The 12893-nt window shown below is 41.3% G+C and overlaps 1 protein-coding gene across 3 annotated transcripts in view; it reads right to left on the bottom strand.

The window, feature by feature from the left end:
- LOC308311278 (actin nucleation-promoting factor WASL-like) overlaps positions 1 to 12893 on the bottom strand; it is a 48991-nt gene that overhangs the window by 19558 nt on the left and 16540 nt on the right. For 2 of the 3 annotated variants that reach the window (XR_013963619.1, XM_080757927.1), the window contains exons 3-5: positions 11864 to 11950; positions 10762 to 10858; positions 6895 to 6918 (exon numbers count right to left, since the gene is read on the bottom strand). Coding sequence is in view for 2 of the 3 variants with exons in the window: in XM_080757927.1 (XP_080614053.1) it covers positions 6895 to 6918; positions 10762 to 10858; positions 11864 to 11950 (208 nt within the window). In the remaining variant the exon portion in view is untranslated. The remainder of the gene's footprint in view (positions 1 to 6894; positions 6919 to 10761; positions 10859 to 11863; positions 11951 to 12893) is intronic. The other variant, XM_080757928.1, reaches the window with a different exon arrangement.

The following is a 12893-nucleotide window of genomic DNA, read 5'->3' as shown; positions in this document are numbered from 1 at the left end:
GATGAGGCTGAATAATTGACAAGGCTGATTGAAGGCTGCGATACTATGCAATATTACCACTACTACTACAAATAATAATATATATATTTAAACATATATAAGGCCGCCACTGTGTGACGGAGTTTAAAAAAAAAGATACGGTCAGACAGACAATCGGCATTAGAAAAAAAAACACGTAAAACACGTCAACAGCAGGGAATGAGTTTAAAGTATGAGTGAATGGACTGTGAAGGACTGAAACTACCTTACATAATAAGGGACCCACATTCTTCCCTGGACTGAATGGTCCGTAACATAATGAATGTAGACAACTGAAATGTAACAACTATTATTGAACTGTGATGCCCATCATGACTTGCTTGTGTTTTGTGTTCTAATATATATATATATATATATATATATATATATATATATATATATATTTGCCTGGGTGAAAACTAGGAAGAGAGAGCATTGTGGTTCTAATTTCTGAGATGTGTGAATGCAATACTGGGGCAGAACTATGCCTAGTACAGAGGATAGAAGAACTAGTCCACGATTTAAAAAAAAGACAGGGATGGCCTTTTTAAATCAACTAATTAAAAATGTAAACAAGACTTCTCTTGTTTACATTTTTAACAGAGCCCAAAACGCACACACACACACACACACACACACACACACACGCTCACATGCACGTACACAAACAGTATGACCACTTTGTACAACAGTTAAACGAATCAATTTAATCAGAATAGATGGGCTATTTCCACAGGACACCGCTTAAGTGTTTACACAGACTCAAATAATTAGTCGAATATAATTTGATGTTTTTTCACATCGACTTGTTGATATATTATATACTGTATATACTCTACCTGTATATAAGACAAATTTCCCTTGTGGACAATAAAGTTTACCTTGACCTTGACCTTGGTTATTTGATCAATTGAAAAAGTTATCGATGGAACAATTGCTAAGACAATATTCTACAGTTGCAGCCCTTGGTACCATCTTCCACCGGGCGATTCTAACCACTTCCAGTCATAAGACAACGACGGTACTGTACGTGTCTCTTTATACCAGCAAACTGTGTGTCTACATACTACAACGTCCAGACACTGACCTGACTAAATCACATAAACAACCATTAGCAGGGACACTCATTAGCAGGAACAATAACGGTTCAGGATGTGAGGGAACGCGCCCAGAGACGAGTTTAGTTAGAAGTCAACAGGACAATGACGCCAATGCTAAAATAGCCTGTCAACACGGCCAGTGAGTGCTCTGTGGATTATTAAAAGGAATTTAAAACACAATCATTCCCAGGATTCCTTCAAAATAGGAGCTCTGGGGTGCCGGAAAGACATGGGTGCTTTTACTCTGAATGCAGGCAACTTATTTGACACCAACTATTGATGGAAATCATCAGGCGCAGGCAGAAAGACACGATGTTTTAAATTTCCACTTTCAACCTGTGTCCTGTAATGATGTCCTTCGTGCACTACAAACTATTGACACCAGGAAGTCGACTGGAGGACGGACTCAATCCTATTTTTCTTAAACTTGCTGCACCCTTAATATTTGAACAAATAACCCATATATTTAATCTCTCTCTATCAAGCACATTCCACATCTCTTGGAAAACGGCCCGTGTAAACCCCCTGCTTAAAGGAGGAGATAGAGGCGATTTAAATAACTACAGACCAATCTCCAAGCTATCTTGTTCAGCTAAAATGATGGAATTCCTGGAAAACAACCAGGACCCGCATCAATCCGGCTTTAGAGAGAAACACAGCACAATCTCAGCCACCACCTTAGTTATAAATGATTTAGCATCAGCCCTAGATACACAAATGCACTGTGCTGCTATATTTGTAGATTTATCAAAAGCTTTTGATACTGTCCATCATTCCCTTGTCATTCTGTTGCAGAGATTACACAGTATTGGTTTTGACACAAATGTCTGCAGTTGTTTCCAAAGCTACCTGTCTGAAAGACATCAATGTGTGAAAACGGAAAATAACCAGTCTGAATTTTTAACCATTTCAAAAGGTGTCCCACAAGGATCAATACAGGGCCCAATCCTTTTTAGTATTTACCGTATATAAATAATATCACCTCATCTTTAAATAACTGTAGCTGTCATCTCTATGCAGATGACAGTCATTTATTGTACGGCACACTCTATACAAGGTGCAATAGAAAACCTACAACGTTCTTTTAACATCCTCCAGGATGCCCTTATTGGTCTCAGATTGATGCTGAACATCAGCAAAACAAAATTCATGTTGTTATCCAGAGCCAAAAATATCTCCTATAATGACATTCGCATATCTTCTATGAATGGACCTGATATCTTGCTATTTGGATTGACCTGATATCTTGCTATTTGGATTGATGAGAGACTTACTTTTAAACACCATGTAGAGGTCCTTGCTCTTAAATTGCGAATTAGCTTTTTGTATAGAAATAAAGCCAGCTTTCCTGTCATTAGCAGAAAGAGGGTATAGTTGAGGCAGTGTTACTGCCTTGGATTATGGAGACATAATCTATAGACATGCAGCAGCCTCCACTCTTAAATCCCTAGACTCTGTTTACCACTCATCAATTAGATTTATTAGGGGCGATAGCTATGGTAATGCTAAATTAGTATGGGGGGAGGACTTACTACCATTGACCACTACAACAGTAGCATTCTCGATATTCTCCAAGGATGGTCCCCCGTGGGGACCCCAGACAAAGTAAACAACAGTACAGCAACTACATAGATGGACTGGAGGACCGTCCTTCATTCAAATGTGCTGTAGCTCTGCAGTACGCCTCGTCACTTCATTTAAGTTCCAAGTCCAAGCGCCGGGTTCGAACTGGCAACCTTGCGGTTACCATCCAGCAACTCTACCCCTGAGCCACCGCTGCCCCATAAATAAATGAGCTATAGTCTCGATTACAAATTTAGGTTGACAATTAATTGTCACAAATAATTGTGATTAATGATAGTTTTTTTTGCATTGAACATTGGAACGTTACAATTTGTATTTCTGTTTGCCTTTTAGGCTTTTTTCCCCATTAAACATGGAAACGATAGGCGATTAGGCGATTATGTAATAATTGTGACAGGCCTACCACAAAAGCAATACATTCTAATTCTGCTTTATCAGCAGCAGGAAAACAATTCCACACAACTTGAAGATAGAGTAGAACAGAAAGTAAAACAATGGGGTAAGTGGATAATTTCTTTGAGTACAATAATGTGGATATTCTTTTCCATGTGGCCTTGTGTTGTGGTTTGACTTTTAAAATGCAGAAGAGAGTGCGCAACACTTAACACACTGACATAGTGACTTTGCACATGCCAAGTGTGTGTGTGTGTGTGTGTGTGTGTGTGTGTGTGTGTGTGTGTGTGTGTGTGTAGGCGCGTGCATGTGTAAAGCAGACCAAATGCACATGACATCAGAGACTGTAACCGTACCATGTTCTGCATGTTGTGTGTGAAACATCTTTAGTGAGTAATACAGGGTTATGGTATCACACTAGTCGCCCTGATGGCAGTGTACAGCGAATGGAATAAGATAATCCTGCATAAGAGAGATTCTATACCTCTTGGGGGCCTCTGAGAGCCGAGAGTGGAAGATGGGGAAGAGGAGGAGAGGGGCAGGCGAACAGGGAGAGAGAGAGAAAGGAGAGAGGAGGGAGAGGCAGGAGAAGAGAGGGAGAGCGAGAGACAAGGAACATCGAAGACAGTAGAGAATTAATAGAAAGTGAAAGACGGAGTGGCAAAAAGAACAATCGAAATGGGAAAGAGGCAAGAAAAGAAGAGAGAAAGTACGACAGAAAGGAAGGAGAGAGAGAGGTCTGTCTGTCTGCGCTCAGCCAATCAGAGGCAGGGTTACATTACATATTGTTGCTGTCGGTCAGAAAACGTATTATCTCCCAGCTTCAAAGTTTGTTGTGTAAATTAACGTCCTAGATAACCATACAAGAGTGTTGATCAAAACTAGTGAAAATAGCAGATCTACAACAATTCGCGACGTGAGGCGTTTTATGAACTCGTAGATCGTCAGTTTTGGACATACAGGGCTACGTATATCTTGCGCCATTTTTTACCATTTTAAAAAACCTTTTAAAATAGTTCAAGTAGCCGATCTACAAACTCACAATGTCTCGATGTAGATCGGCTAGTTGAACCCTTTAAAAATGATTTTCAAAATAGTAAAAAATATGGCGAATACATTTAGGGATAAACTAGATGGAGCACATAAGGTTTCCACATGACAGCAACCATATGTTTCCACTCTACAGATGAACCCTTGTGTGAGCAACACTGCAGGACAACAGGAATGAAGGCTTTGCTCACACACAGCTCACAGATCATCACACAGAGAATAAGCAGCACAGACATTGTTATGGACACAACCTTCTCTATAATCTGATCAGATTAAACTACTTCCATAATCTCAAATCCCCAAAAGTCGATCCCTTCCAGTGGACTTTATAATTTATAACTTGCAACTCACTCATGGCATCAATTCACACACAGATTTGTGGATGTGCACATTTTGTCCATTTGTATATATATGGGTGATTTTATTTTATAAATAATTAATCCTTCCCATTAAGTCTGTTTCATTTATTTTTGAAAAGCATTACAGCATTTTTTTTTCTTTTTTTAATAAATGTTATATTAAGGGAACAGATATAGGCTGTAAATGCTATGCTTCCATTCGCAAATGTACACAGAAAGACCTTTCTGTTTTAAACTACGTTGATAACCGACACTAAATCAGCAGGAATCACAGTATTGTACATTTATTTTCTAGTAAATATTCCTATTCAAGGCCACCACCAGTCCTGCTTTAGTTCTAAATGCTAGTTTAGTTCTAACGTTGAATATGTTCCCCATATATTTGGAGCACACGCCGAAGTATTTGCAGCTTTGATTTCACGAAAATCAGCGAGAAAATAGTCCCATGGGTTGTTGTTGAAGAGAAAAACATGCCGCCATTACGATGCGAAACAAGAACAGCCTCCACAGCATGTTGTAGTCCAAACAAACCCCCCCCCCTTCACTTGCATTGAGCTCATTTTCCCAGAAGCCCTAGCAGCCCAGAGCATGGGTTGATTTCCGGTTTCGTCATCGTAACGTGACGGCCTCGTCACCAAGTCCGCAACAAATCGACTCTTTATTTTATAATTATTTAAAAACGGCAAATTAAACACATTAAACAAATAGCGGGTTTAGTGTATTAAGCGTGGTGGAACCATGGATTAAATAATTTAAAGCTCTCAAAGTGTTAAGATCCCTTACACACTTCTGAACATGATTTGTGGTCTTCATTAGGGCTGATACATAATGTTATATGATAGATGTAGAAGTATAGTGTTGCTGTAGGGCAGAAACCTCATATCTTAAAATATATCAACTATTTATGTTTTTGGTTTGTTGTTTGTAACTTAAAGTAGCTATGAGCAATAATATGTAAAAAAATAAATAATAATAATGACCTTTATTTATTTTTTCTTGGTATTCAGACAGCCAGCAATGAGTAAAACACTCCCCCAAAAATCTCTATGACACATCTAGGGGCCACAATCTGCATTCAAAGATGTTACTAGAAGTAGAAGCCTTGTCATTGGTCGAAAAAAACCCAGGTCGAAATGACTAACCAATCAGGAAGTAGACAGGCAAATCGACAAATGACAAAGCTTCTAGGAAAATCAGATTGTGGCCCCCTAGATGCGTCACAGAGACAAAAAAGGTAATTAAAACGTTGACATACTATTGCTTATAGCAGCTTTAATAACCCACTGCACCATACGACCGAGTAACATGAAGGTAGCGACGCCACTGAGAGCTTGTAGATCGGCTGTTTAAAACATTAAACCCCAACCTAACCATGACCGCAAGCACGGGAGCAGCGCGTGTTCGCCGACCTTAATCCGGTCGTTTTCCGCATGTCAGACTATTGGCGGGTCGGACCCTGTACGGACCCCCATACTTTACTTGTGTATTTCCCAATACTTCCATTAACACTAAATTACTCTTCATGTGACTACCACGCTCTGACTGTAGGTGCGCAAAGGTTTTTGAGATGTAATTGCTAGCGGTCCAGGCACCTAGGCTGGTAATCCGGCCTGACAGCGTGTCGCGGGTTCGAGTCCCAAGCCCGACGACCTTTGCTGCGTGTCTCCCCTCCCCCCCCCCCCCCCCATCTCTCTCCCCCTTTCCTGTCAAACTACTGTAAATCAATAAAGGCAAAAAGGCCAAATTTAAATAATAAAAAATAGCCGATCTACAAGCTCACAATGCATCGCAATGTGAGCTTGTAGATCTTTTTTGTATACATTTGAATTTTTTTCTGCATAATGAACCTGGCTAGCATCAGTCTAGAAATAATAGTATAAAAACGAACCATTTGTACACTGACCCAATAGCATATCTAAATAACATGCCATCTAAATTAACCCATTTAGACCCGAGGCCGATCTTTTTTTTTTTAAAGGCTTCTAAATCAGACAGTTTTCTGTCAGCGGTGCTCAAACAATTTCATGTCAAGGACCACAAAAATGATATGCAATTGGCCGCCGACCCCATCTAAAAATATGTTGTTCCGGGGACCCCCCAGAAGCAAGGATAGGAGTTTAAAAAAGCTCTGTTTTACATGTTCAAAGATTTGCGCCGCATTTTCCAGATTTTTCAAAAATAGCAGATCTACAAGCTCGTAGCGCGGCACGGACAATAGCAGATCTTGTAGATCTGCTTGTACATCTGCTACAGTATGTTCCCGTATGGTCGTCAACATTACGAGGTTTCTACCCGACAGCAACGATGGTATAGGATGCATGTATATAAAATAATGATATTATATTTTATTGTATTAGATTAGAGATATATAGAGATATTGATGAACGTACCATTTGGAGGGTCGTGTCTCTTCTCTGTGAACACACACAGGTCATAGAATCGTTAAATGGTGTAGTTTGCTGCCGATGCTCGTGTTATCGAGGAAAAGGAAATGTGTGTGAGTGTGCGGGGGGTCGAAGGTCGTACGACAGAGAGAGAGAGAGAGGAGACAAGAAAGAAAAAGGTAGATTTTTCAAGCGAAGGGAGACATCGGCGACATTGTGGTGCAAGCGGCGAGAGACAGAGTTGGTGGGCGGTTATTAGTTTGTTGGGTAGAGTGAATGAGCACACACACACACACACACACAGAGTGCCTCTCTTCCAGTAAGATAGGTTACACCCGCCCCCTTATAAAAGAACTCATCCTCCATGACTGGATGCGATTAGATAGACACACAGCTGGTTAATAAGATGTTGGGTTACTCTGCAGTCTGCACCACCAGTGGACCCCCCAACCCCCCCCCCCCCCCCACCCACACACATACACACACACACACACACACACACACACACACACACACACACACACACACACACACACACACACAATACTGATGGCTTGAGTTTCATCATGGCTGAGAGCAAAGGAGTAGCAACCTTATAGCCGAGACTGGCAGCCCATCACAAAGGGCTGAGAGAGAGAGAGAGAGAGAGAGAGAGAGAGAGAGGGGGGGGGGGGGGGGGGGGGCAGGAGAAAGACAGAGAGAGTCTCTAGAATAGATAACGATGTAATCTGTGCTCTCAGGAAGAGACCCTCAGCAGAGGAGGAGTTTGGTCGGTCTTAAATCAAGAGAACGTGAGAGGGAAGAGTAAAGTAGTGAACAGTAATTACAGCGTTATGAGTTATTTGTGGCGGCATATAGAGATGTGCAAATGACATTTCATTGATTGGTTAGTCATGGGTGCGGACGGCGGAGATGAAGGTTTAGGACCATGTGTCCAAAATATTCACAGGCTAGCACAATTCTTCATTAATAGACACACTACGGCTACAGTGTAATGCTTTTTTTTTTCATTGAATGGTTTCAATTGATGACACCTCAGTTCATAGTAACAATTATAAAAACATAATTGTAGTTTCTCAGCAAAGTAACTCTGCTGTTTTATTTGAATTAACGACTTGAACCCTCTAGTGAGTGGAGACTTAGTAAACTGGAACAGAGTTGCCTCTGTACTTTTTCCACCATCTATAACAAATCTGATTTCCACTAAAATAGCCGATCCAGAAGCTCACAGGATCTGCTATTTGTGACAAATGTTGAACCCGACATTGTTCACTTCGTCGAATAAAACGACGACAATGTTCGTCGACCACCGATTTTAACAACTAATTAAAGACTAAGCTATGATGACTAAACCTCAGACTAAAACTAAACAAAATACTAAAATGTTAGGGAGGGACTAGTGGAGCACAGATCCAGTAGAACTAAAGGACAAGTCATTTTATGTTTGGTTTGGTTACACTCAGGTGTTTTGCTCTGAAAATAGCCGATCTACAAGCTCACAAGGCGGTTGTAGATCGGGTTGTATTTTCAGCATGCAACCAAGTGGAAAATCAGCCATTACGACGGCATCAAGGCCCGCCATGATACATTTTTAGTCGACTAAATCAACTGTAGATTTAGTAGACAAAAATCTTATATTTTGTTGACTAGAACTAGATTAAAAGTTTCACATCAGATGACTAAAACGTAACACTAAAACTGAATTTCATTCAAAAGACTTATGACTAAAACTAAATCAAAATTTGCTGTCAAAATCAACACCGTTGCACCTGGAATAATGGGGGAGCTGAGGTGAAGCATCGTAGGATATCACCTCTATTCATAATCATTGCACATCTTACAGGCTACATCCACCAGTGACCATGATTTAATCTTTGATTAAATTAAATTGAAGAAATAACTTACTTTTACTTAATTTGTTATTTTGATAATTAAATCAACTTTGATAAAGTGTCTGGGGGACCGGCGCGGCGGCGCAAAGATTATCAAGCGTTCATGGTTGATAATCTTTGCGCCTAACTATAAATCTTGCATCTACTGTAACTATAAATGCACCAAGTCTCTGTGTGTGTGTGTGTGTGTGTGTGTGTGTGTGTGTGCCGTTGTAATCCACGTAACTCGAAAAACGTTCGCCCCACAAACTTCAAATTCGGCAGACGCGTTTCACACAGGGGGGGCAGTCAGACAGATATTTCGTGAAGCCACTAAGGAAATCGGGACTTCCTGAAAGTTCATATAATGGCCTGTTGTGGCGCTGTCATTGGGCCCAAAACAAAACCATAGCTCCATAGAGGCCCATGTACTGTATTTGGGCCCAACTTCACCTAGACTGTATTACCTTAATAAACATGGTCTGCATGTTTAAAGTCTCATTTCTCATGTCATAATATTCTTTTTGGAAAATGATGGTCCCATAACGTTGCGTATGTTCTGAGGGGCGTGGCTACCGTTACAGTCTATGGACGGGAGCCACCCCCCGTTCAGTCAAAATAAAAACCAACAAAGAGTAAGGGGTGAAGTCCCGCCTCGTTGTCTGGGCCAGCCAATGGCCAGCTGGGCCCAAACGGAGCCAGCCAATGGCCAGCTGGGCTCAAACGGATCTAGAAATATGGCGACTTACAGTGCAAGGAATTACAGGCTTCATTTTACGTCCATGTTAGACCCGGGGAACACTTTGTCCATATTTTTTTTACAGTCTATGGTTCCACACCCCCACAGGGAGTGCAGTGCCCAGTGTCGAGTCGGTCGGACACACGGTTGTCCAGAACCGCCCCAAAAGGCCTCCGCCCAGGCTCAGGACAGGGCCCCTGCCCAGTGTCCATATATGGAGCTGGTCTTGTTCTGACATCATTCTGACGTCTGCATAGACTCGATATTTGGGCATAAAAGGGACATAATATCTGGGTGGGGCATGCATTTGCAACTTACATCGTTCCAAGTACAGCAGTGCCTGCTGTAGAGGCTCCAACGGGCACCGCTCTAGTTAACCCACAGGCAGTAGATATGTGTGTAGTAGACAGGTGAGATACACAGGCAGGTAGGCACAGGGTAGGGAGCTAGGTAGGTACAGTGAGGTTTAGGTAAATACATTGTAGGATATGTAGTTACAGGGTAGGGGAATGTGGGTAGATACATGGTATGTTAGGTAGGTACAGGCTAGGCAGGTAGTTGGTACAGGGTGGGTGGGTGGGTGGGTAGGTAGGTAGGTAGGTAGTTGGTACAGGGTGGGTGGGAAGGTAGGTAGGTAGTTGGTACAGGGTAGGTAGGTAGGTAGGTAGTTGGTACAGGGTGGGTGGGAAGGTAGGTAGGTAGTTGGTACAGGGTGGGTGGGTAGGTAGGTAGTTGGTACAGGGTAGGTAGGTAGATAGGTAGGTAGGTACTTATTACAGAATATGGTGTTCAGGTAAGTAGATAGGTAGTAGGGCTGGGCAATATGTCAAAATACTGATTTCCAACTTGTACTTGTCTGACAAGGTATGTGCTGATTATGATATGATGTGATATGATGTGATATTTTCTATTCAAATAAGTTCAATAGCTCTGTGTTCTGCAGTGATAAGTGACTCACCGCTCACCCGGACACATGTCTATGAGTACGAATAGGCCTTTAAACGTTTTAACAAAACCTAATCTAACCTAATTTAATATTACGTACACTACGTAAGAGATTTTAAATTGTTGGTTTTCTGATACATTCGGTTAATTGCCCAGCCCTAGCATAGGTAAAGGGTAGGCAGGTAGGTACAGTAGTTACAGGGTAGTGAAGGTGTGTAGGTAGGTAGGTAGGTAGACGGGGGTAGGTGTATACTAAGATATGTGGTTAGGTAGGCAGGTTAGGCAGATAGAACTGTTTGACAGTAGGTCAATATGTACCACTTTTCCTTTGTCTTCTCCCCATTAGTTCTGAAATGGCTCCTCTGAAACGCTTGGCTTCCTCCTCATTGGCAAAGTTCAGACCCACCTGCGTATTCTGCGTGGACGTACGCACACGCACACACACACACACACACACACACACACACACACACACACACACACACACACACACACACACACACACACACACACACACACACACACACACACACACACACACACACACACACACACACACACACACACACACACACACACACACACAAATAATAAAACAAAATTATAATAGAGAAAACAAAACATTTAAATTAAATTACTGACACGCATCAAACAAACCCCCAATATGCCGTTAGACAGAGGCATTAAAACCACACAGACGGGTACAACGGGTAACTCTGACAATGGGTAAAAGTATTGCACAACCGGGGTGGCTGTGCAATAGTTTTCGCTCCAGACGTGTGTGTGGTCCCCGATGAGTAGGTTTAAAATATCCTTTAAAAAAAACATCCTCGGTTATCCAGTTTAACATGACCTACAGTACGTCTTTTGTGCCATGTTGACGGCGAGTGGTTCCTCTGCTCTTATTACATGCAGGAGTGCCTCCCTGTAGCATTAGCCAACATCCAAGGTGTTTGTGGCGCAAGCAAAGGCTCTAGCCATGTGAAAGGCCTCAAATATGAGATAAACGCCACCTTCTGCTTTCTGCCAGCTCGTTAGCTGATCAGATATATATTTTTAATTAAAATAGCCAATTCTCTCCTTGCCCTCTCGACAGAGAATCTATTATATTTTTATTTTGTTATTTATGCATTTCTACCAATTTTTGGGGGGCTTTTTATTTAGAGTGACAGAAAACTGGGAGACAGTAGGGGAGTGACAGCTAATGGTCCAGCCAGTCCAGGGAATCAAATAGAGGACTAATGACTTGTACACTTATTTATATATTTATTAGCTTTTTACCCCTTTTTCTCCTCAATTTAGTCGTTCTGGCAGTTAATTATTCATCTCGGAGAGAGACCACTAAATAAAGCTGATCAACAAAAGCATTTCAGCGAAATTCAATCCAACAAGCAGCCGACTGAACAGCAGCAATACTCACATCGCCAGCAAACGTCAGGAAGTAAGATTTGGGTGCATTCACAGAGAAGTTGTTGTACAGCTCCTGTTCAAACGTGGTCTTCCCATCCTGTGGACAATCAGCAAAAACAACATGGTAACTTAATGCAACAGCTAATCAAACTAATTGATTAAAATATAGATTTTAATACAATAATTGATTTCCAAAAATAGTGAAAATAGCCGATCTACAAGCTCACAAATGCTTCATGTTATACGCTTGTAGATTTTCAATATTCTTTCAAAAATATTGAAAATAGCCAAGGGTATAATAAAATAGGACTTAAGTGTAAATCAGACTAATCAATTTAGATATTCAAATTCTTTCCCATGGTATTATTAGAAACACTTCTCAATCATTTGATTTATAGAAAGAGTAGTCAGCAGAATAATTGCCAGGAAGATAATGTTGCAGCCCTGATAGAAGTATACATACAGTACATACACTCTGTATATCATTCACATTTAGACAACAGAGTAGCTAGCATGCAGCATGCTGCAGCTGCAGCTATGAGCTGATGATCAGACAGACAGGTGACCACTGTCTCCAACATACTCTAGTCTCACATAAATAGATGAGCAGAGATCTAACAAACGAACAAACCTACTGCATAGGAAACCAACCCTGATGGCGCAACTGGACTGCTCTAATACAATGGCCATCCTAAAGTCTTTGCATTGGTTCTGTGATGTTGTTCTTTTTTTTTTACACATAATCTCTCAAGGCAAATTCAGAGTTCTGCAGTGGAATCTGTCGGCAACCGCCATTACAACATGTAGAGTTGTTATTAGGAGTGAAAACAAGGGAGCACGACCGAATGAGGAGGGCTGACGGAGAGAGAACGGGTCGACATCTGGTCTCTACACGGCGAATTTGGCGGTGACCCCAGAGGCAAAATCAAAAGCAAAAGATTTAGTTTTTCTCGTTGGTTCCCAGATTGGACTACACTAATCATAATGAATGAATTAATCAATATTCAACAACAACAACAGTAAAGAGTCCTTGGCCTGTT

The sequence above is a fragment of the Protomyctophum bolini genome (genome assembly GCF_963924005.1).
Source record: "Protomyctophum bolini genome assembly, chromosome: 23".
In the NCBI taxonomy this organism is placed as follows: Eukaryota; Metazoa; Chordata; class Actinopteri; order Myctophiformes; family Myctophidae; genus Protomyctophum; species Protomyctophum bolini.
The sequence above is the reverse complement of the archived record's forward strand: the minus strand, read 5'-3'. Positions and strand labels throughout refer to the sequence as shown.